Source organism: Dipodomys spectabilis, unplaced genomic scaffold (genome assembly GCF_019054845.1).
Source record: "Dipodomys spectabilis isolate Male_0828 unplaced genomic scaffold, ASM1905484v1 ptg000215l, whole genome shotgun sequence".
Lineage (NCBI taxonomy): Eukaryota > Metazoa > Chordata > Mammalia > Rodentia > Heteromyidae > Dipodomys > Dipodomys spectabilis.
Window position 1 is genome coordinate 11294716 of NW_024870892.1, and position 24837 is coordinate 11319552.

The window sequence follows — 24837 nt, forward strand, 5'->3', positions numbered from 1 at the left end:
GTTCAAAAGACTCCATCACAACTAACAGCTGGGCATAATGGGCTATTTGTCAACCCTAGCTACACCGGAGGCTGAGATCCAGAGGACCTCAGTCTGGGTGGGGTGGGGCGGGGATAGCCATAAATGCAAGACTATTGAACTAAAGCCAGCCAGCCACTGGTGGCTCACACCTGTAATCCTGTCATCCTAGCTGCCAGAGAAGCTGAGATCTGAGATGGGGCAGCAAAGTCCGTGAGACTGATCTCCAACGAACCACCCAAAAAGCCAGACCTGGAGCTGTGGCTCAAGTGGTAGAGAGCCTTGCGCAGGAAAAAAAAAAAATCAGGAACAGCATCCAGATCCTGAGTTCAAGCCCCAGGACTGCCGAAAGAAAGAAAAGAAAGGGGCTGGGAAGGTGGCTCAGTGGCAGAGCGGCCCTGGGTTCGATTCCTCAGCACCACAGGAGCAGAAAAAGCCGGAAGTGGCACTGTGGCTCAAGTGGTAGAGCGCTCGCGTTGAGCTGAAGCGCTGAGGGACAGCGCCCAGGCCCAGAGTTCAGGTCCCACCACCGACCAAAACAAAAAGAAGGCGCAAAAAGGGCTGGGGGGCCGGCTCAAGCGGGAGAGCCTCCCCAGCACGAAGCCCTGGGTTCAAATCCTGCCTCCCTCCCCAAAAAAGCAAAACGCATGTTACAGATAGGACCCGTGGGGGCCTAGCTCCGAGCCCGGGGCGCTGCACCCCGTCCTGGCCGCCCCCCACCCCTGCCTCCGCGCGCGGACTCCGCAGAGCCGGTGCTGGGTTCAGGCGCCGGCTCCCGAGGCCCGAGGCGCAGGCCTCTCCCCCCCGCAAGCCCAGGGGCTTACCTGGAGGAAGGCCTCGGGGGGGGGGGGGGTGCAGCGGCCTGTACCGCTCCCTCTCCCGCCGACGGGAGCCGCATCCCACCAGCGCGGACAGCGCCGCGGCTCTGCGGCGTCCACCGAGCGCCCGGCTCCCGCGCAGGCGCGAGGCGGCGATGACCACGCCCTCCTCCGCCGGCGGGAAAAGAAGGCGGAGGATGTAGGGGCGGGGGGGGGGGCAAGGCGGTAGAGGACGGTTAGTACGCAAGCGCGCGCTGAGAGCGCGAGTAGCATCTCGGTGCGGCGCGCGGCTCATTGCGCAGGCGCAAGATGCCCGCCTCACCGGGAGCCGGACTGGTTTAAATGCGCACGCGCGGGAGTCTCTGGCAGAAAGCAGGGGAGCCCGGGCCGGCGCGGGGCCTTGTGGGAGGGCTTAAGGAAGTAAAATGGCGGACCTGGCGAACGAAGGTAGGGGAGGCGCCGACGGGGGGCCAGCTGGCGGCTGGAGAACGGGCGGTGGGCAGCTTGGGGGCTCCCGGCCCGAGGGGTGGGCGCCCCGGAGTGCGGGAACCCCGTCCGCTCCGCTCCGGAGGCCCGGCGCACCCCGCGGCCACCCCCCACCGCGTCCCTTCAGGCGGGACTCGGCGTCTCGGCCCCTCGCTCGCCGCAGCCGCGGCTCCCGCCACGGCGGGGCCCCCGGGAGCCGGGGGACTGCAGGGGCCGCGTCCCGGGGGCCCTTCCGCCTCGCGGGCCGGGCCTGGGGCTGCAGGGGGTGGACGGTGCGGCCCGGGCGCCTCGGCCTCGGATGTAAATAGACGTCCGGGCCTGGGCCTGGGCCCGGGCGCGCCGCGCTGCCCTCCCCGCCCTCTCCGCTTCGGGGACCTCCCCGACCCGCGAGGTCCTCATCCTCCCTGGGCCCGTGGCTTCCTCTCCGAAGACCCAGGAAGCCCGAGAGAGCTGCTCACTCCCACCCCCGCCCCGAACTCAGCACCCCCCCCCCCCGTCCGCCGGTTCCCGGTTCCCGCCAGTTCCCCCTCTCCCAGGTCGCCGTTCCCCCGTCCCCCCCACTAAGGCTTGGCCACGGAATCTGGCTGTCCCCAAGCCCCGGCTGCGTGTGCCCGCCCGCCCCTCCCCCCTGTACTTTCTTTCGGCCGTGGGAGCCCGGGCCCTCCCCGCCGGGCGAGCCGCCTCGGCCCACCCGAGGGCTTCTGACCAGGTTGCACTCGCTGGACCCCTCCCCCTCCCCCCGGGAGGCGCCCCAGGCCGGCCGGTGCCCGTTTCCAGCCTCGGTCGGTCGCGGGGACTTCGGGACTTCCAAGATCTATTTTTGGCCTCCTCCCTTGTCTCAGCGCATAACTGCGGGGAAGCGCTCTACCTGCGGGCTCTGGTTCCCCCCACCCCCACCCCCCCGCTTACGATGCTCCCCGCTGTTGGGAAGTGGGGACCCCAGGGCTCCGGTACCCACCACGCTGATGTGCGATTGCTCTTAGGAGGGACTTCTCAGGGAGCATTTGGGATGGTATCTGTACCACCCACGAGTCAACAAAAGCTCCAGTAAGACCCATTCTCTGGACTGAGGAAACTGAGTCAGAGGGCTTAAGTTACTTCCCCAAGGCAGCTCAAGACTAGTAAGGAGCCGGGATGTCAACCGGAGTGCTGTCTTGAGAGCCTCCCAACCTTGGCCGTCTTACTCTGTGGAAGGGCCGATGTCATCCTACTTGGAGATCAGTTGAATACAGAAGAGAGCCTTGAATCATGAGGAATCTATGTATCTACAGACATCCTTATGTTTACATCTGAACCCACGACTTTGCTGAACTCAAAAGCAGCATGTCTGACATCTCCTTCAGGTTGTCTGCTTGGCACATCTAGATGTTGTGCTTCTCTGTGCACCCCCCTCAGATTTTCTCCATCGTGGTAAATGGCGAGTCCACTCTGCATGGCTCGGCTTAAACCTTTGCAGTCACCTCTGGCTCCTCTCTTTCATATCCCACAGCAAATACTGGCACACATCTGTAACTTGTGTTTCAAGAAGGTGACTGCTACCACCCTTGCCTTGGTGTGGCCTCCCTTCTGTCCATCACCATCTGACAGCTTCAGAATCCCTAGCCATAGGAGCATCATAATGCAGGGCTCCCTACCTTTCTCTCCCAGTGTTCCTTGAATGGCACTCCCTCCTCCCAGCCTTTCCCTGCTGGGCCTCTGCACAAATCCCAACACTCCTGGCATCTCCTTCACTCATGCCTCCTGCTATTGAGGACTTTGAAATCCTGTTCACATTTCCTGTCCCTCTTGATCTGCTCTTTCTCCCACAGGACTTCCTACTTTCCAGAGCGAGTTAGATTTTGCTTCTCTAGACCATAAGCTCTGCAGGGGCAGGAATGTCTGTCAGTATTGCTAAGATCTCCTGCTTCTAGAACAGTGGCACAGAGGAGTGGATGGATGAATGAATGAATAAGTGTCAGTAAGCATCCTTGTGAGGGATGCATTTGAACACAGAATTATGCTTTGTTGTCTTGCAGTGCTGTTTCTTGCATAGTGCTTGCAGAGTGTTCATATCGGTGGTAAATTGCATAGTGGAGTGGATTAGTGTAAAGTAGAGGAATGGACTGTTGAATATTTAAAGGTTTTTAACTAATAAATTGCGCCTTCACCTAGTTGTCTCTGACACTGGTGCTATGACTTGGGAGATCAAGCTGAGTGGATCTCATGCCTCATATCTTGCCCTTTTTAAAAATATGTGTCCCTGTTCTAGGGCTTGAACTCAGGCCTTAGAATCTGGCTCAGCTTTCTTGCTCTTCTGGACTCTTCCAGCCCAGCATCTTTCTGGTTAATTGGAGATGTTTTGAAGATTTTTCTGCCTTAACTGACTTCGAATTAGGATCCTTCAGGTCCCAGCCTCTTGAGTAGCCAAGATTACAGATGTGAGCCACTGGAACCCAGCCTCTGCCGTCCTTTAATCGTTCCATTTCTGTTTTATGCAGCTACAGCCTGCTAGGATGTATACTAGTCTATTTTCTATCTGAAGTAGGGCTTCCTTACCTGTGTGTTCTGAATGCTCCATAGCTGTACTTTCCTTCCTGCTGTTCAAGCCACAAACACCTAGTGTCCTCCAAACTCCCTTTTCCATGCCTCCTCTGCCTCTCTGTTCTGGGCTTATCTGTCTCCACAGCCATCTCAGGCTGGGTGTCAGCCCTGGCCTTGCCTCAGAATCACCTGGGGAGCCTTTCTAACTCCACAGATGCTCCAGCCCCTCCCCCTACAAATTTTGGTCCCATGAGATATTTATTGGCCCTGGGCACCTTGACACACAGAGGGCAGCACAGGTGCTGCTGCTCTGCAGTCAGGGTTGAGAAGCACTGTTCTGTACTGGTATGACAGGTGAGGTGTGCTGTACTAATGTGCAAGGAGCCATCTTCAGTTACATATCTGGGACTGCATCCTGTTCGCTCTTGTTGCCATGCTGATCTCCTAGTTGGGGACAACAACTTTTACTGTACCCCCCCCTCTCCCCTTTATTATTCCTTTTTTTTTTTTTGTGCCAATCTTGGGGCTTGAACTCAGGACCTGGGAGCTGACCCTGAGCTGCTTTGCTTATGACTGACACTCTACTGCTTGAGCCAAAGCTCCACTTCTGGCCTTTTGGTGCTTAATTGGAAGATGAGTCTCACAGACTATCCTGCCTGGGTTAGCTTCAAACCAGGATCCTCAGATTTCAGTATAGGATTACAGGTGTGAGTCACCAGTGCTTATCTTACTGCCCTTTGGTAGTCCATGATTTTAGAACTCCAACGGAAATGGGTCTGTCTCAGGAGAGAGAGACTGGCTTGAGTGGAGGAATATTCTCCCCAGCATAGCATTTCATTGTTGATGCTCCCAAACTCATTCTTTATTCCGTTAGTGAAATTATTCCATGCTGCAGACGGACTCAGGATTGAAAGTGGAGTTTTGTCTTTGGTAAAGGGAGAGGAGACTGGGAATACAGTAAGCCAGGCATGTCAGAACTACTGGAAATCATGTAGTCCAGATTTCCACGTGGAAAGGCAACATTCTTTGCTGGCCTATAGTCAACATGACTGGTGGGAGGCCAGAAGACAGTCCGCACAGGGTTCTCAACTGTAGCACTGTTGACAGCTGGAGAGGGCTGTTCCCTGCATTGTGATATGCTTAGAGTAGCATGCTAGAACTTGCTAAAATCCCATAGTCCCAGGAACCCTGATCACCAAAAATGCCTCTCTTATAGCCAGCTAATGGGGATGGGGGAGCAGAATTGCCCCTAAGTGAGACTTGCTGGTATAAGGTGGTGGTGGCCCAGCTTTATCCTATAGGGGTGTGTTCTGACCACTGTGGATTCAGCAAGTGATTTGGGGCCTCTTTCCTGAGCAATAAAATGGAAATAGGAATCATTGTAGTTACTGTAAGCAATAGGGGAATGAATGTATTCGTCTCAGCCTTTAGAATACTCATTAAATGGTTGTGGGGTTTTTTTTGTTTTTGTTTTTTACCAACCGGATTCTGGTGTAGACATTTTTAGCCTAGCAGAGAGAGAAGGTGGGCACTAGTGGCTCACGCCTGTAATCCTAGCTATTCAGGAGGCTGAGATCTGAAGATCCAATTCAAAGCTAGTGCAGGCAGGAAAGTCAGTGAGGCTCATCTCCATTTAACCACCAGAAAACCAAATGTGGCACTGTGGCTCAAGTGGTAGAGCGCTCGCCTTGAGCTGAAGAGCTCAGGGACAGTGCCCAGGCCCAGAGTTCAAGCCCCACAATCGATAGAAAAGCCAGGAATGGAACTGTGGCTCAAGTGTATAACACTGCCCCACAGCAAAAGAAAGTTAGGGACAGCTCCAACCCTGAATTCAAGCCATAGGACTGGCATGGGGATGGGGGGAGGGGTGCTGGGAGGGCCAGAAGATGGTTCCCTGCCACCCAACAGCCCTGGAAGATTACAAATCTGGGGTCTACTACTTAGTGGGAAATTTTTCAAAAGGGCTGGGGTTGTAGCTCACTAAGTCTTCATTGCTGGGGATTGTAGCCTTTCCTAGCCTCCTTTTTCACCTCAGCCACACGGGGTCACCTTGTGCAGGTTCTGTTCAACACCCCAGCAACTCTGCCCTAGATCCAAATAGTACACCACCCCCCCCTCCAGTTCCCAGGCTGAAGACCACTGATGTAGTCTGACCAAGCTTTCCAGGAGTGGTTTGGCTTTTCTTAGTTTGTTCTTTTCTTGTTTGACTCAAGATAATTATGAGCAATACAACTATTTTTCACTGGATTCTCAGTTCCATCCCCCCACCCCCCAAAATGAGGGAAATTGAGTGTTTGCATAGCTTTCCTGAATTTAAGACAAACCCTGGAGCCAGGCACTAGTGGCTCACGCCTGTAATCCTAGCTACTCAGGCTGAGATCTGAGGATCACTGTTCAAGGCCAGCAAAGTCAGGAAAGTCCATGAGGCTCTTATCTACAATAAAATACTCTGAAAAGGCTGGACGTGGTGTGCTGTGGTTCAAGTGGTAGAGCTCTAGCCTTGAGTACAGAGAGGCTCAGGGACAGAGCCCCAGCCCCAAGTTCAAGCTCCAGGACCAGCAAAAACAAAAAAGACAGACCCTGGGATGTGCCCTGAGGTCAGGGAGTGTGCTGTTCAGAGTTTGTGAGACCTTTACACCCTTTGGAGATCCTGTGTGTAGACAGATCCTGTGTATAAAGCTGCCTCTCAGGGAACTAGAAACTGGAGTCACCCCTGTGTGGTTCCCCTGGCACGTTCCTGGGAGCTGTGGTGGAGGCCCTGGGTTTGCTGATGCTCTGAGAACTTGGGTGACTGTAGGTAGAGGGAACTGAGTGAACTTCTACCTGGTAAGCTCAGCATGGTGCTTGAGAAAGGACCGTGGGGTGGGGCAGAAGAGTGGGATGCAGAGGGCAAGGATTGAGTGCCAGCCTAGAATGTTTAGATCCAACAGAAGGTGGTGGGAGGTAAGACAGGTTGCAAGCACCAGTGTGAGGGGAGAGAACCCAGCCAGGGAGACTGCAGTGCCTGGTGTTGGCTGGGCAGAGCCTCGGCAGCTCTCCATGGTACTTAAGCCAACGTGAGGTGATGGGTTTGATGGGTTTGCATCGCTGTCTTGGAGGATCTGACAGTGCTGGTGGACACAGTGGGACTCTTTGTTTGCTTCTGCTGGGAGAGCTTATCTTCACCCCACCCACCATTCCTAGGCTGGATGCTCAGCACTGTGCTTATGTCCCCCTGTGCTTATGCCTCCTCCCCCCCCCCCCCCCCCCCCAGTGGTTTGTTGTGTCTTGTCTGTGATGGTTGCAGGAGGACTCAGGCAGTTGTAGATGTTTTACAACATCTCCACAGATGTTTTACAACACATAGCCAGAGTTGAAAGCCATAGAGAGGCATGAGTGGCATTCTTGCCTGAGGGATGAGCAGATGGGTTTAACCTGACCCGTTTAGGTTTTGGTTGGCTTGTTCTTCCCTGGGAACTAGCACTTCAAAATGGTGAGATTTCGGGTAGCCAGATTTCTGATTTCTCTCATAAAACAGGAACTGCTCTCAGCCAGTCTCTTGCACAGTCATGATTTGCTAGGGCCAGTGAGTAGCTGCTACCTGAGAGACACTGCCTCCTCATGGACACCTGTCCCTGCTGCGTACCCTGGCTTTCCATTGTCAGCTTTGTGTGGATTACCATGGGGTTTCCACCCTGGTGCACAGCCTCTCTGGCCTGCCATTCCATGCTGGGTAACAGACCCACATAGAGAACAGCACAAATTCAAACTTTTGTTGTTGGTGGTGGTGGTGATAGTTATGGGGCTTGAACTCAGAGCCTGGGCACTGTCCCTGAGCTCTTTCCCTCAAGGCTACTCTACCACTTTGAGACACAGTGCCAGTTTCTGATGGTTAACTGGAGATGAGTCTCATGGACTTTGCTGTCTTGGCTGGCTTGAATCCTGGTTCTCAGATCTCAGCCTCCTGAATAGCTAGGACTACAGGTGTGAGTCACCAGCGCCCAACTTTCAGACCATTTTTATAATGATAAAAAGTCCTTATTTGCTTTTCTTTACTCTCTGTACATGAGTGGACTGCCCCCTGGTGGGCTTTCCAGAAGTTCTGTTCCGTGCAGGCAGGCCATATGTAGAGTAGTGCTTACTGCTCTTTCCAGTTGCCGTTGTTTTTGTTAACAGTTGGTTTTCTTAAAAACAGGTTGTCTAGGTTAACCCTGTCTGACTTTATTATTATCCTAAATTCATGTTTTGAATTTTCCTTGGGCTTGAGTCCTACTAAGTATCACTTTATATTGAATATCTTAGTAGCTCTCTGCCACATTTCCCGAAACACTTGGAGCCCCTCATTCATTTACAAGCATGGGAAGGACATACCTGAAGGACACTGGGGCAAGTGGTAGCAGTCTTGGGGCCTGCTTGAGGCCTCAAAGGAGGTGTAGGATAGGTTTTCCTGTCTCTCCAGCCTTGGGATTTTCAATCTGGTCCTGGCCAGGAAGTACCAGTTGGCATCTTGTGGTACAATTGGAAGCCTGATTGTTCATGGTTTGGGACTGCACTTTCTTGCCCCAGAAAGAGACACACTCCTGTTCTGTAAAGTGGAAGGAGGAGGAGCAAATCTCAGGTTATTGGAAGAGAGAACACTTGAGGTAGTTGACTCACTGATGTGTCCCTTTATTATCTGTTTTGTTTTGTTTTGTTTTTTGCTCTGGGCCTGGGTGTTGTCCCTCAGCTTTTCTGCTCAAGGCTAGCACTCTACCACTTGAGCCACAGTGTTACTTCTGGTTTTCTGGTGGTTTATTGGAGTTAAGTTTCAAGGCCTTTCCTACCTGGGCTAGCTTTGAACCGTGATTTTCAGATCTCAATCTCCTGAGTAGGATTACAGGCGTGAGCCACTGGCGCCTGGCTTAGGAGCTGTCATTCTTAAGTTAAAACACTGAGGTTAGTGGGGACCACCCTGCACGTTGTAGTATGTTTAGCATCATCTAGAATCACTACTGCGTATATCCTCAGCTATAACAAGGAGAAAAGGTCTCCATAAATGTCCCCTTAGGGACAGAGTCACCTATGGTTGCAATTAGGTTAGAGAAGTCTCTGCTCTGCTAAGCTTCTAGGATGCTGCTTACCTTGAAATCCACATGCTGAGTGGGGAGGGAGAGGAGGCCTATCATTGAAGCCTGGGAGTTGCCATTTTTATACCATCTGCCCCATTGGGGAGTAATCTGGTATCTACCATGGCAGATCAGATCTAATTCAAAATTTTGCCAAATTTTTGATTCAAGGTTTCTGCCTTTTGGCACAGTTGACATTGGGGTAGGGGCATTCTTTGGAGCCAGGGGACTGCTTTGTGCATCCAAAATAAAGAATTGTCTCAGCAAGGCAAAATTTACTTATGCAGAAGGGTGCTCCATTAGCCAAAAATCTAGTAAAGCCCCAAGACTGGTGGCTCACACCTGTAATCCTAGCTACTCAGGAGGCTGAGATCTGAGGATTGTGGTTCAAAGCTAACCTGGGCAGGAAAAATCTGTGAGACTTCATCTCCATTTAACCACCAGGAAACTGAAGTGGAAGTGGTGCTGTGGCTCAAAGTGGTAGAGTGCTCTTGAGCAAAAGAGCTCAAGTGACTTTGAAGGAAAATTAATGGTGTACAGTAATCTAAAAATATGTCCCTATTCCATCTAATAAAGAAACCAGTTTAGGTGGCTCAGTGGTAGATTGCTTGCCTTGCATGCATGAGGCCCTGGGTTCGATTCCTCAGCACCAAATAAGCAGAAAAAGCTGGAAGTAGCGCTGTAACCCAAGTGGTAGAATGCTAGCCTTGAGCTGAAGAGCTGAGGAACAGTACCCAGACCCAGATTGCAGGCCCCACAACTGACAAAAAAGAGAAAACTACCAGTTTAAGACAGACCTTACTTTTCAAAAACCTTTCCTAATCTCAAGGCAGTTTCTCTTTTCCTGAACTGGAGCCACCATTTCCCCCCAACCACCTGAATGGATCTCCTAAAGGCTGGTTCCTTCTGGTTCCCTCAATTCACTTCTGTCTCCCGCTGTGCGTAGCACTGTGTGGGCCTAGTAACCCTTACCTGACTGCCTGAAATCCAGAGCACTTGGAAGCCCACAGGACACCCCCCCCACACACACACATGCGAAGTGGAGAATGTTCTTTGCTATTGTAAAATGACCAGAGGCTGCTTTCAGGCTCTGTGCTGCGTCATGAGACATGAAGGACTTCTATGAGGATGGGGCTCAGTGGTAGAACGCATGCCTGGGTGGTACCAGGCCTTGGGTTCATACCCGACACACATCAGAAAACAGCAGCACAGATTTGGGTCCTTTTCCCAAAATAATCTCGTGTATGTAAGAGAGATCCAAGTTCCCACATTCCAAAATCCCTTCACTCCTGGTTCCATGCACTTTGGACAAGGGATGCTCAGTCTAACATAAGAATGGGACAACTGCACCGGGATCGTTTAAGTTTAGAAATCAGACTCACAGCTCACTCCCCCACTAGGACCCCTAGAAGTACTGTCTTTTACCATCCGGGCCCCTTCTGAGTTGCTAGGATTATAGGCATGAGCCATTGGTGCAGCGGGGGGGCAGTCTTTTGAGTATAATTATGAAGGGCACTGATGCTACAAAAGCTCCCACTGTGTGCCAGCCTCCCTTAAATGCAAGTCCACCTTTTAATCTTCCCCAGTCCCTCCTGATGGCTACACCGATGTGGATATGACTCAAAAAGGCCAGCTAGTTCCCAACCGAGGCAGCCCACACCCCCTCCTTCCAAACCGGCTTTAGAGGGGGTTCATGCTCTGTTGGAACTTTTCCCCAAGCCTTTCACCTTTTTTTCACCTCAGCTGTGTCCCGCTGCGCCACCTAGCGGCGGACTGGGAAAGCACCACCAGCTGCGGCACTGGGTTTCTTCCCACAGCTCTGGATAGGTGCTGGCTTGGTCATGTCCACTTCTTAAAAGCTGCAGAGCTTCTGTGGACAGGAAGGTGTCCATAGTCTTCCAGTCTGTGTGGGGCAGGGGAGGTGGGGAATGGCTTCCCTGCAGCCAGTAAGGACAGAAATAACGAAAGCAGAATGTCTTTCCACATTCCTGGAGTCTCAGGATGTGAGACACTCAGCTTACAAGTAAGCCAGCTCCGTGACTCAAGACACAGCACCCAGGTGTCCAAGGCCTCTCAGGCTGTTTCCTGATTCGTCCTGGCCAGTGGTACAATAAACATCCAGTGGGGCCGTGCCTAGCAGAGGTCATTGAGCAGACTTGAGTACCTCGTTGCTGTTGCATAGTTGGAAGTCAAGCACTGGCAGGAGGACTAGAGCATTGGAGCTAGGCTTGGGTTTCAGTATATAAACCTGATGGCAGAATGAAGAACATTCTAAAACAAACTGTAATGTGTGAGGTACCACCTCCAAAACCTGTGCTTCTTGGACCTCCGTGAGACCCCCACCTTCCACACACAAGCCCAGTGAGCACTGAGTGTGCAGCCCACAGAGAAGAGCGACATCGCTTGGCAGGCATGTGGCTGAGATCAGGGCCATTCTTCAGAGAATAGTGCTGACATGCCAGCACCAGCTGCTTCATTTTACAGCCTACAACTGTTGATGAGAATTTGAGAAAATCAGCTGACTTGATGGGTTGATAAGGAATGTCACCAGGGTAAGACATTCACTACAGACTGATAGACTATTGTTTGCATTGGCAAGATGCTGTCCATATTTCTTTCATAGATAAGAAGATTAAGCCACATCAGCCTAGGATTAAACCTAGTTTTACACAAATACCGTGCTGATATTTTGGTCCAGAATTCTTAAGTGGCTTTCCGGCCAGGGCAGCTTCCTGGAAGGTGTAGGAGTCACCCACCAGTTAAGAGGTGACAGACAGCCTGAAAGGCAGAGGTGACCCAGGTTCTCTGCCCTGTGGTTTTCACCGGAGGTTCTCCACGACGGGCTGTGGGCAGCCACTGGCAGAGATTGAGAGTGAGAAGGAAGCTCATTGGAGAACAGGCATGCCTGGGGCCCCTGCAAATCAGAGTAGAGAGGAAGTGGGTTGTGGAGGAGGCATAGGAGAGAGAGAGGTTGTTGCCAGCACCCATTCCGAATGCCAGGACAGAATGCACATGGCTCCTCACTACTAGCTTGGGGAGTGTGCACTTGCAGCGTGTGTCTCATTCTTTTCTTGATGGCCATCAAGGATTTCCCTGTGTGCGAATCTGCTGTAGGAGTAATTGCATACCAGGTCTCAGGAGGCTGCCAGTCACGGGCAGGTAGAAGCAGCCTCTCTCCAACCCACAACTCATCACCAGCCTCAGCTTACTCCGCTCTTCCACAGATGTTTCTGTAGTGTTAACTGACAGCTGCTTCATTCCTGGTGTCACTCCTCCAACGCGAAGCATGTCAACACCACAGCTGAGGCCTGCCGGCAGGAGAGAGGGGAGGAAGAAGACAGGGAGGAGGGCAGCCCTCCTTTTTGTGTCAGTGGTGCCCAGGCGTAGGGGCTTCAGAGCTGACCCCCTCCCCCCCAGCTTTGAGGCCCAGCCCCATCTGGGGCAGGTCATTGACCCTCTCTGAGGATGTTCCCTTCCCTTCTGTGTGCCACCTCTCGGCAGTGACAGGACTCAGTGAGGTGATGCGAGCAAAATCTGGTGCTAGAGGCACTTGGGGAGGGTTGGCCACTAGAATGAGACATGGAGCTGGGGGACACAAGTTGGAGGCCAGCATAGGCTCGTGGAGTCTGAAAGCAGGACTCTAATGATATGGCAGTGTCTGGAGAGTTGGGGACAGGCTTCAACAGGGCCCCTTGAGACGCAGGCCAGTTCCATGCTGTCCTCTCCTCGGAGGATGGGGTCAGGCGTTGAATCCAGTGGTGTGTGACAGGGCATTGGTGAGGTCAGAGAGGACGTGCAAGATGGACAGAAGTACCTGCCCCTTGCGCGTCCCGGACTGTAGAACCTGGGTAGCCAGAGCTCAGGGAGGATGTAAGGAGAGACGGAGGCCCAGCCCACATTACAGACCAGTGCCAGCCTCTTGATGGCCTGCCGCCTGGTGTGCTGGCAGCTGGAGCCGGAGCTCCCTAAGCAGTAACAGGGTCTCCGTTCAGTCACTCTTTTTCCTTTTTCTCTTTGCCAGGACCATGGCTTGAACTCAGGGCCTCACGTTCACTTCCATGGCTTGCTTGACTGGCTTGGTTGGCCAAACCTCCTTTAAAGCTTTAACAAGGATTTATTTTAGTATAATAGGATTAAAAGTAGGAAGAAATAGCCAGGTGCTGGTGGCTCACGCCTGTAATCCTAGCTACTCAGGAAGCTGAAATCTGAGGATCATGGTTCAAAGCCGCATGGGCAAGGAAGTGTGAGATTCTTATCTCCAGTGAACCACCAGAAATCCAGATGTGGCACTGTGGCTCAAGTGATAGAACGCTTGCCTTGAGCTGAAGAGCTTTGAGACAGCGCCTAGGCCCAGAGTTCAAGCCCCATGACTGACTTTTTAAAAGTCAGCGGGGGAGGGGGGAGTTGGGGCAGAAAGAAATTTAAAAAGAGAAACATATCCTGCTTCCCACATAATAAATGAAAGCTAAAGACTTCACTGGTTGTTTTCTGAGATGATGCCTGATAGACTCTTCTGCCTGGGCTGGCTTCAAACCATCATCCTCTGAATCTCAGCCTGAGTATCCAGGATTACAAGTATAGGCCACCACTGCCTGGTCTATCGGTCTTCTGACATTGGATATGCTGTGGTGAGCCATTCTCCTGGCTGGCTACGTTTTCACAAAGTAATTTGAATGGAGAATGTTGCCCAAAACCAAAAGAAACAAATAACAAGAAAAGCACTTGGTTGGCAGCCTGGTAAGGTGGTCTGTACTGGTTAGTATCTCCCTGCGTGGTGTCTCCCTGGTGGCCTGGGGCCCTCACACTCCCTGGTGCTCTGGCGGTGATTGGCCCCTTGCCATCGCTGAGAAGACAGTTAGGCAGGGTGTAGAACAGCTGCCTGAGCCCAGTGCCATTTCCTCCCGGTAGTGTGGGACAGGGCTGCACAGTGGTCCTGGATAGTCAGGACAGTTTGCTGGGGGCAGACTTTTGCCATAGCCTTGCGTTTTCCACAGAGCCAAGGCTCTGCCTGCAGCTTAGTCAGTACACTATTGAATTAGTTACAAATACCAAACCTGCCTTCAGCCACGGACCCTTGGGCTGGAGCCTGTCACCCAAGGGTGAGTGACATCCACTCGCTCATAACTGCTGGTCCAGCGCAGCTACATGTGGAACTGTTGGGTGCTGCAGGTACAGAGGGAGGGAGCAAACCAGGTAAGGCCAGCTACTCTGCGTAGTGTTCTTTCCAGGGGTGGGCGCTGTCTGCCAGCAGGTTGACTATCTTGGGCCCAGCACCAAGAGTAGACACCCCATCCTTGTAACTGCCCTCCGCTCCCTGCCCCCCTCAGCTTCCTGCTCTCCATTTTTTCCTGTGGTGCCTTGCACAGTTGGGGATTGGTATATATTTATTTGGCTGTATAGCTGCTGTGTGGAACAGTCGATTATGCTGGAACACAAAGCTCTTTGGAGGTATCTGGTCTCTCAGCCTCCCTTGTGGGGCATGCCCAAGTAGAGCAGGGCAGGGCAGGAAAAATCTGAGCAGTTCTGGGGTAGGGACCAGGACCAGGCCTGGCTGGGGAATTATAGAGGACCAAATTGGATGTTCACCTGCCTGACTGCTTTCAGGGCTTCCTCTAGTCTGCCACTGAGCTACGTGTCACGTATAGTGCAGTTGCCCCTCTGTCAGGTGTCCATCCCATCCCTGTCCATGTCCCCTTTCCACCCCCTCAGCAGGACCTTTGCGTCCTGACATCCAGGTCTCATAGCTGCAGCTGTGTGGCAACCCACACATCATGTGCACACCAGGTCAGCCGGTGCTTCCTCATTCCAAGGAACGCCTCTGTTCCTGGCTGGCCTGGCAGTGTGTCCACTCCTGGAGTTTGGTTTCCCTGTCTCTACTCCTCCCCACCTCTCCCCTCACAGCATGCCTCAGGCAGCTAGGGATCTAAGCTGAACTGTGAAATTCATCTCAGGAAAGGCAGACTGTAAAGAACAGGAAGTCATTTTGCTTCACAGGCTAGCCTGAGGTTTCCTCCACAGGGCATGGAGCATAGACACCGCACTTATTTAAGTCTGAGCCTTTTAGACCACATCCTTCAGTCTTCAGTCTGCTGGTGACCAGGGGACAGTTGGGTTAGCAACAACTGGCATCTCTGGATTTGGCCAAGGTTTAGGTATCTTTCTCTGGGCCAGGTTGTCTCTGCTTTCTTCTGGAGTGGCCCTGGTCTGGGCACCCACTTTGTGACTCATGGCTGGCTGCAGCAGCCCAGCACAGAGAGAGCCACCTCTTCCCTACAGCTCCACTGCAAGGTCTGGCCGTGTTCATGTGCTGGTATCCCCAGGACAGGTCTGCTGTAGTACTATCCTTGCCTGGCTTGGAACCAGAGGTGGGGTGGCTCCATAAAGAAGATGGAGGTTGAGGGGTCACCGAACTGGCTGGAACCCTGGCTCTGTCCTGGCATCACAGAGTTGAGGAGTCAAATGCAGGAGTGGCACTGCGGCCTAAGAGCTACAGAAGTAGTAGCAGAAGGTGTTCAGCACACTGGGTAAGCTGCTGCTTGGTGCCGAGTCTTGGCATTTCCCTAGTGTCCTTTCCTGTCTAGCAGAGACACGTTCCTTCTCTTTTATTTGTGTTTGTCTAAGAAGGCAGTAGTTAGGGCAGCGTGGAAACTGCTTGGAGACCCCTTCTTCTTGAATGCCCCTGAGTCTTATGCATGTTGTTCGCTGAGTGGGGGCTGTGCATGGTAGACCATGCTCACTCAGATTCAGGTGTGGTGAGACCATTCTCACTGTGATGGCAGGAATGTTACCACCTGCAGATTCTTGCCTGTCAAGACCAGTGTCCTGCTTCTCCAGCAGTGGATTTTGAGGAGCAGGGTACCATCCATTTGGTTGCCTTGGTGCTGCCCATTCCTTCAGACCTGCTCCTGGAGCCAGCTATCTTTCTTTTCAGGACTGACAGTCTCCCCCTCACCTGGTCTTCCTGCAGCCACTCTTATTCTCCCTTCCCTGGCTTTTCTTTCCACCTGAACAGTGACTGCCATCCTTTCTTTCCAGCTCTTGAGTGTGGCCCCGCCCTGTCCCCTCCCAGCCTGTGGCTGGCATCCTTGCACTGTGGCTGCAGCCTCAGACCCAGGGCACAGCATGTGGCACGTGCCCAACAGGCTGCAGTGCCTTTGGTATCTTGCATGGTGGAGAGGGCTCAGTCTGCAGCTGGTGGGGAGAGGCATAATGGTATGTCCCCCACTGGTGCCAGGACCTCTAAGAAAGGGATTGTGGACCTTGGTAGGGGATGAACGGTTGTGTGGAACCCACAGGCTATGCTGGCCTTGCCTGTCAGGTGGCAGAGCATGCAGAGTGCTTCCTCTCCACCAGCAGCTAGCTGTTCAGGGGGTGCCAGGCTTTGAGCAGCTCTACCAGCTTGTCCTCTTCCTTGAGTGTTCACAGGGAAGCCAGGCGAATGTTGGCATTGTTCCTCCAGTGACCTCTCCAGAGCACATGAGCCATGTGCCCAAAGGCTGCAAATTAAAGCAATAAAATAAGAATGAAATTAGTGCACCACCCTTGGAGCTCAGGAGCTGGCACTTACAGATCTGGTGTCTAGCCAGCACTGAGCAGCTGCCCACACCTGCTCTCCTGCACACCTGTCCCCAGAGAATCCCAGAAGTATTTTCTGATAGTGTGACTTGTTGGAGAAGGGGGACAGACCCCACACCATTGAGGGCTGAGTGTCCCCCAGCTGGGCACACTCATGCATCAAGTGTCCCTGGGAAGAAGTTGTTCTAAATCACTTCACGGTCTGTGCAGTTGCTAGCTCTATTTATATGTGCACATGCTTCTGTAATCTGTTGCAAATGGACATAGTTTTGTTTACTACATAAATATAGTGTGGGGGAAAAAAAACCATTTTTCTTTTTGCAGAAAAGCCTGCCATTGCTCCACCTGTCTTTGTGTTTCAGAAGGATAAAGGACAAAAGGTAAGGGGCCGGTATGTCTCTCTCCACTCCCACCACTCCTGCGTCTCTTGAACTTGCTGTCTCCCAGAGAACCCGTTGTCCAGGTTGCTGATCCACACAGGGCTGGCTGTCAGTGGGGGCCTTTGGGCCTTTGCGCCTTTGCCTTGAGCTGGGAGGGTAAGGCCCAGTGGCTTCGGGTTCTGGGGAAAGGTCTTAGAGAGAAGTTTTGTAAATCAGTGCTCAGCCCCTTCCTAATTCCTGATACCTCCTCTTAGAAATGCTGTGTACAGGACTGGACATGTGGCTTAGTGGTAGAGTGCTTGCCTAGCATGCATGAGGCCCTGGGTTCGATTCCTCAGTACCACATAAACAGAAAAGGCCGGAAGTGGCGCTGTGGCTCAAGTGGTGGAGTCCTGCCCTCGAGCAGAAGAAGCTCAGGGACAGTGCCCAGGCTGAATTTAAGCCCCAGGACTGGTACAACAAAGAAAAAGAAAAAATTGCTGTGTACATTAGCCAAGCCAGTGGCAGAGAGCTGGACAGAAGGAAAACAGGAAGTTCAGAGAAGAACCAGCAAGAGGGTTAAAGAGAGAGAGACCAGGACCTATTAGGATTTGAGGAGATGGCTGGGTGCAGCTCAGTAGTAGAGCACACATTTGACAAGTGAGCTCCAACCCTAGAACCATGTGGAGTACAAAGGTTTTAGGTGGCTTGTATCCCAAGCAGCTTGGCATGGACACACTTACGATCTTTACTAGTTTGCTTGTTTTGTCTCTGTAGCATCTATCTTTGTGGGTTGTCATGCCCTCACCCCCACCCCCACCCCCACCCCATTCTGGGCCTAGCATGAGCTGCTGTGGAAGTGTCTTTCTTGGTGCTCATACAACCACATGGTTTCTACCTTCCCAGACATTGACAGTGGAAAGCCAGGCCCACTAGTGGGTGCTGTGTACCGACTTGTGAGGCCCAGGGCCTCATGTTCCAGTAGTTGCCACCAGTGTCCCCTGGCCTGGTGGTAGTTGCTGTGCTTCACAGCGACGGGTTGATGTGTTTTGAAGTGTGTTTGTGTCTTGTTGAGGGTGCTAGGTAGCATTTGGCAGCCTCCTGCACAAGATGCTCTGTGGGTCCCAGGTGTAGAGCTGCTGCAGGTCTTGTGACGGGCTCGTGGAAGTCCAGCTGGTGTTCCTGTGTCCTCCCTCCCTTGTTGTGAGAAGAGCCAAACTTCTCCTTGTGTGACCCAGTTTTTCTGGCCAGTCCTTAGTTGTCTGCCAGGAAGAAGGGAGAGGCTTGGGGATGGCAGAGGGAGTGGGAAAAGAAAAAGACAAAGACAGAGAGCCTATGTAGGGTTGGAAGTGGCTGCCCCACCCCACCCCAGATACCCATCTGCTAAGCTTGTAACTTCACATAGTCACTTCAATTAAACTGTCTTTTGCTAATTCTTTCAGTGAAGAAAGACCAAAGTGCCTATAAAACTTAGTCCAGTGTATTTTGGTTTGCCATGTAATGTTTTCCAGGTCACTGCACTGTCCTCCTCTGTTGCCTGAGCAGCGCGATGTAATTTGTTCTTACATGTTTGTCCTTTGGATGGTCAGTCATATGAAGGGGCTTGAAGTTTTGGAAACAATATTATTAAAATCTTAGGAGTTGGGTGTGGTAGAAATACAAATACCTGTTTTGAATGTTCAGATTATTTCTCAAAAGTCCTGTTTGATAAAAACAGGACTTTCCTAGAATTTGGAATTTTTGGTGTCACCATTTGGACCACTTTTAGTCAGCAGTCAGCAAACTAAGCCTACCACCATCACCTGTTTTCCTCTCAGCTCTGTGTGGCCGTGAGATTACAGTGTGACAGACTAGACAGTGGGAGGCACTTGTATGAGGGTCACCTGCCCGGGGAGGGTGCATGCACAATATTTCCCCACACACAAAAAAGCAAAACACCAGGCACTGGTGGCTCACACCTATAATCCTAGGTACTCAGGAGGCTGAGATCTGAGGATCACAGTTCAAGGCCAGCCCAGGCAGTAAAGTCCATGAGATTCTATCTCCAATTAACCACCAGAAAACCAGAAAGTGGAGCTGTGGCTCAAAGTGGGAGAGCGCTAGCCTTGAACAGAAAAGGTTCAGGGATAGCACTTAGGCCCTGAGTTCAAGCCCCATGACTGAAGGAGGAAAAAAAACAAAACAAAAATATTTAGTGGCCTTCTGAACCTTTACAGAAAGTTTGTCAACCTCTGATTTAAAACAGATAATGGGAATGAATGATTCCAATCTCTTGATCCAAGGCTGGGATGTAGTTCAGTGGTGAGGACTTGCATAGGTTTTGTAAGGTGCTGGGTTCTATCCCCAGCGCCTAAGGAATAAATTAAGAAATCACTAGTTCTGTCTCAGTTTAGTTTTCATAGCTAGGGGTTTTGGCTGCTTTCCAACTTGAAGTCTGACTTGCATGGAAGGCCTTGGAATTACCTTAAAGGGTTGGCCTTAAAGCTGGACCAGAAGACTAGCTACAAAGGCTAGAGATGGGCATTTAGAGATGGGCAGATGTTGTTATTAAAATGTTGACTCAGAGCCAATTCCAAATGGGCTTCTAAAAATAACTGCCCTTCAGCTCTTGGTAGTTAAGTGCCCCTCTGCCATGACTCTTCTGTGGCGGGGTCACTGAAGGGCACGAAGGACAGAGCTGGGGAGCCCTCAGTGGGCCTGCAAGGCCAAATGGACACAGTCTTTCTTCATCTCTGCTATTGGGTGAGGCAGGTGAACACCGTGTGGCAGGTGCCTGTGTTATTTTCTCTCTGCTTTGTACTGCAGAGGGCAGGAGAAGGAAGACCTGGAAGAAGAAGCCATAATACTTTTCACCAATGAAATTTTGAAACCTAGTGCAATGGCATACATCTGTCATCCCAGCTATGTGAAAAGTATGAACAGGAAGGTGGCAGTCCAGAAATAAAAGGGAGACCCTATTCTCAAAAATAAGGCAAAAAGGGGCTGGGAAGGTGGCTCAGTGATAGAGTGCTTGCCTTGCATCATGAGGCCCTGGGTTTGATTCCTCAGCACCACATAAGCAGAAAACGCTGGAAGTGGCTCTGTGGCTCAAGTGGTAGAGCACTAGCCTTGAGCTGAAGAGCTGAGGGACAGTAAATAAATAAAGCAAAAAGAACTAGAACTAAGGGAAGCATGTCAAAAGAGTCCATCCCCTCTAGCATTCAGGAGGGGGAGGCGGGGAAACGAGAGTTGTAGGCCATCTCAAGCAAAGTCAGTGTAACTTTGGCTTAAAAAGAAAAAAAGGACAGGGTTGCAGCTCAGTGGTAAGCTGTTTCTGAGCAGGTGTGAGGCCCTGGGTTCCATTAGCAGCACTGAAAACAAAGCCTGTGTCCCCTGTAGCATTGCTGAATCACGACTCAGATGAAAGACTAGACATGGAATAGAAAGTAGAGCTGCCAGTGTAGGAGCTTCTGGTTTTGCTCAGTGGCAGAAACCACACTGCAGGCATATCACACTTGCTGTGGGTGCCAGTGACAAAACCTTAGCTGAGGACAAGTTGCCAGATCCCTCTGTTGTTTCCTGTTAGAAGAATTGGCCCACGGCTTTTGTTGTTTGTTTCTTAGCACGGGGCTCCCTTGGTGATGTGTGCTAGCCTGGAACTTGCTATCCTACCGCAGCCTCCTGAGGGCTGGGCTCGCAGCCCACCAGCACTCTCTGAAGCTCGCCTTGCATTTCAGGGGCACTGTCCTGAATGGAGATGGGAAGGAAAGGGTGTTCAAGTCCCCCCCATGGGAGCCCTTCCACGGCACCCCAGCAGCAGAAGTGGTCGTGGAAATGCTTACAGCAAAGTACAGGGTCGTTGGAAATGCTGTTTCCATATGTTTAAGACTTGGTTTTGACACTGGGTGTCAGCTCACATCTGTGTCTTGTGTCACCTAGGCATGTTTTAGGATGACTTCAAAGACTGTCCTGTCTTAATGCCAAGTGCTTCACACCCTAGACACACACCCCTCTGTGTGTGGAGTCAGGTGACCACATATAGGTTATGGTCATTAGGTGGGAGCCACAGCTCTGCGTCATTGGACAGGGTCACATGGGAGGCTTGGGGATTGGAGCCCTCAGTCAGGGCACCAAGTGTATCCCCCACTTCTCTAGAAAAAAAGAGTCTTGGAGTTAGAACCCAGAGTGCCAAACCCAAGGAAGCCTCCTGAGTCCCAAGCCCACCTAGAAAGATACCGGGTGCTATTTGATAGGAGGTGCAGATTTCCAGACCAGCCCTCTCTTACCCTGCGCCAGGCCCCTCTACCCAGTGAAACAAAAATGTTTGCCCCACATCTGCACCCATCAAGGCCAGAGGCCCTTTGTCATAAGATATATGAGCAAGACAAGAGGACAGGTGCTGAGAGAAAGACAGATGCAGAATTTAGGGCCAGTTCTCCCTACTTGGGGTGCCCCAGGCCACATCCCCATGACCTTGAGCTCCCTGGTCAGCATGGTTGAGGAGAGTCACTAAGGGTTCATAGCACAATTGTGTCCTTTTCTTGGTACCCCAGAGGACTTTCTGTCCCTTCAGGCAGAGAAGCAGAATGGCTCCATGCTGGGCCACCCCATAGTTTTGAAAATAAGGATCCAGGCTTGAGAGAGCACCCCTAGCATAACCAGACAGTGGCAGCCAGCTTCCCTCTCCCCTGTGGCCCTGGGAGGGCCACCTTGTCACAGAACACAGGCTCTCAACATCTCTGACCTGACCCATCCCCCATCCGCCCCGCCCCGCCCTGCCACCCGGCCTCCATGTACATTGAAGGAAAATTGTCTTTTTTGCTCCCAGTCCTCTGCAGAGCAAAAAGACTTGTCGGATTCAGGAGAGGAGCCTCTGGGGGAGGCTGAGGCCCCCCACCATGGCACAGGTCACCCCGAGTCAGCTGGCGAGCTTGCCCTAGAACCTCCTGTCCCCGCTAGCACTTCCGCCAGCACTCCTCCGCCTCCCGCTCCACGAGAACTGGCAGGGGTAAGTCCACGGCACAGGGGGTCTTCAGTCCTGCCCCTCCCCTGGGGGTCCTCTGTCCAGACCCTAAGGCAGCGCAGCATAAGCAGCTGGTGGTGAGAGACAAGGGTTTCCTCAACTCCCTTTCATTTGTGCTGGCAAAAAATTAGAAGTTGTAGCCTTCAACAGCAGGGCTTTGTAAATGGGGGCATCTGTACCCACAGCAAAAGACCAGTCCTGGTGTGCTTTCTGAGAGAAATGAAGTACCCAAAGACTTTTAAGTAGGGGGTGGAGCCTTCCAAATTACTTCCACCCTCTCCTCCCAGCTTCTGATTTTCTTTTCTCTCCCCTGATTAAAGCATTCAGGTTCAGCATCTTAGGACCCCTAGGAGCTCTGGCTTCCTCGAATATGCAGGTACAGGATCTTCTGGTCCAGGGAATGTGGTGAGGCTAGGGGTGCTTGGACATGGGTAGGTCATGAACTGTCTGCAGTCAGAGCAGGAAGAAGAAAAGTCTCAGTGTCACAGTTATCTAAAAGATAACAGGCAGAGCCAGCACCATTATTCCTAGCTACTCAGGAGGCTGAGATCTGAGGATTGTGATTCGAAGCCAGCCTAGGCAGGAAAGTCCATGAGCCTCTCACCTCTAATTAACTACCAGAAAACTGGAAGTGGTGCTGTGGCTCAAAGTGGTAGAGCACTAGCTTTGAGGGGGAAGAAGCTCAGGGACAGCACCCAGGCTCTGAGTTCAAATGCCACAACCAACGAAAACAAAAAACAGGTGGAGGTGGAGAGTGTAAACTCTCGAGAGCAAAAAGCCTCTGTAAACACTGCTACATTCAGGATGTCAGGTGACAGGAGAGGGCTCCCTAACAAGGCTCTGTACTGAGCACAGAGCTGAGTGATTCTTCCAGCACATCGAGCAAGATTGAGTCTCAGCCACCAAGGACTTGTAGGGAGCACTGATCAGCTCTGCTGGGCTCAGAATTCTATTTTAACTTCAGAGAATTCAGTGTGTGAAGGAAAAAGAAGAAGCAGGCCTCTGTGTGTGTGGAGTCTGGCAGGACAAAACCATCCTTCATGCTGCAGAGGAAGGTTTGGGGTAGAAGCCATGAGAAAAATTGCTGCACGGTGCCCAGGAGTGTGGCCCCCACACAGGAAAGAATCAGGAGGTGCTGTTGTGGTTCTGACAGCAGCCGTAGCTTCCTTGTTGGGCACTTGAGTTAGCGCAGCCTCAGAGAACGGACAAGCTTCTTCAGCCTGCCACAGAGGCAGCGGCAGCGGCAGCTTTCAGAGCAAGCAGTCAAGGTCAGTCTGGGTCAATAGAGCCAGTCAAAAACACACAGGCCCATGTACCTCAGATAGGCCTGCAAGGATGTATGCCTGTGTCTACTCCTGGCCTCTGGGGGTAGCCTGTGTCCATAGAACTTAGCTTCTCAATCCTTGTGGACAGCTGGTCAGAGGCTCTAATCCTGAGAAATGCAAGCAGTCTCTAACCTGGCAGAGAGCCTCCAGCTGAGTTCAGCCACCACAGGACTAGCTAGGCCTATGGGGCTGAGTGTGCAGCCTGTAAATAAGCACTGGCATAGTGCCGAGGGCCAGGCAGACAGCATACGTGCACACGCTGGTTTTACCATAACTTCAGAGACCTGGGAACAGCACTGTCATACCACTTGGTGACAGCTCTGAGCCAAGCAGGGCCTGCTGCCATGGGCTTTCTGCAGACTACTTAGGCTAGTTGCTAATGGTTCCCATTAATTGCCTCTCTCCACTGATTGGACATGCTCAAGGCAAACTAAACCTTATGTTAGGTCAGTTGAGCCATAAATCAAGTCAGATGGAACCCAATCCTGCTTTTTCCTGGGGGGGTATTCACTGGTAAACTCTTATTCATCAGAATCAGAACAAACTTGGATCTTATTCTGCCCCGTGTTGTCACTCAGGAAATGGTGCACATTACCCAGCAGGTCTCATTCATCATGTCTGGGCTGCTCTCTGCTCCATGATCCCTGGGGGCATCTAACCCTGAGAGTTCACTATAATCAGTTGTGGCTTGCTTAGAAAGGGCCCTTATCATCTTTCAGCCTCATCAGAGCCCTGGCCACTGAGGACTCGGTACCAGGAAAAGGTCTCTATATATCAGACTTCTGGCTCTCAGAAGACAGCTTGAAGAAGACCAGACCACATGCAGATTAAGTTCTCTGATCTGGAGAAAGCAAGCAGCCATCTGTGCAGACTCGAGCCTGCTGGAATCATGCTGGAGTGGAGCTCCAGGCCAGAGCACTGCCGAGTGCTGGGTGTGTTTATTAGACCCACCAGGGAGCTTTGGAAGGGCCAAGAATGAACCCTCTGGCTGGACAGCTTCCTGCATGGGCCTGACCCTCGTCACCCTTGATGTCCTGACTTTTGAGGACAGCCCTTCCATGCATTTGCAGCATCTGCCTCTGATAGGCCTCCAAGCCACCATTTGTGGTTCAAAACACACAGTGCTGACATCTCCCACGTGGGTCTGTTGTCATCCTTGCTTTGCCACAAGCAGCCAGCCAGTCCACAGAGACAGCTCAGGCCCTGGCAAGCCAAATGGGAGCCACGGTTTTCTAGAAAGGACTCTCAGTTCTGGCCTTGCTCTCCGGAGCCCTTCCCCTGGTCAAGAAGACAGTGCCTATCACACTCCCAATCCTTTATAGAGCCAGCTTCTGAAAGCAGCCTCCTGCGCCATCCCTTCTCTTGCCTGGCCCCAGGGCCTATTGTCCAGTCAAGTCACACAGGCAGCCTCGAAAACTAGCTTCTAAATAAACTTGCCCACCATGGAGTGTGCAGACAGATGCCCCACGTCCATAGTCCCATCCTGGTTGGATGCAATCCTCCTGCCATCTCGTACCTGGCAATAGGGACCTGCACACCTCACACACCGGAGCTGCTCCTCCAGGGTCATAGTCGTCATCGAGCAGAGGACTGTGGATGGCTCCTGCATCCGCTCCACTGACTGATCCCTGGGGACTTTTCATCCTTTCA

The 24837-nt window shown here is 52.1% G+C and overlaps 1 protein-coding gene across 5 annotated transcripts in view; it reads left to right on the forward strand.

Annotated features, from left to right (window-relative positions):
- Positions 1-1181: 1181 nt before the first annotated feature.
- Positions 1182-24837, forward strand: part of Ranbp3 (RAN binding protein 3) — a 47169-nt gene continuing 23513 nt past the window's right edge. For 3 of the 5 annotated variants that reach the window (XM_042697061.1, XM_042697063.1, XM_042697062.1), the window contains exons 1-3: positions 1182-1283; positions 16826-16881; positions 21668-21847. In XM_042697061.1, the coding sequence (XP_042552995.1) occupies positions 1262-1283; positions 16826-16881; positions 21668-21847 (258 nt within the window). In that variant the 5' untranslated portion in view covers positions 1182-1261. The remainder of the gene's footprint in view (positions 1284-16825; positions 16882-21667; positions 21848-24837) is intronic. The other 2 variants (XM_042697065.1, XM_042697066.1) reach the window with 1 other exon arrangement.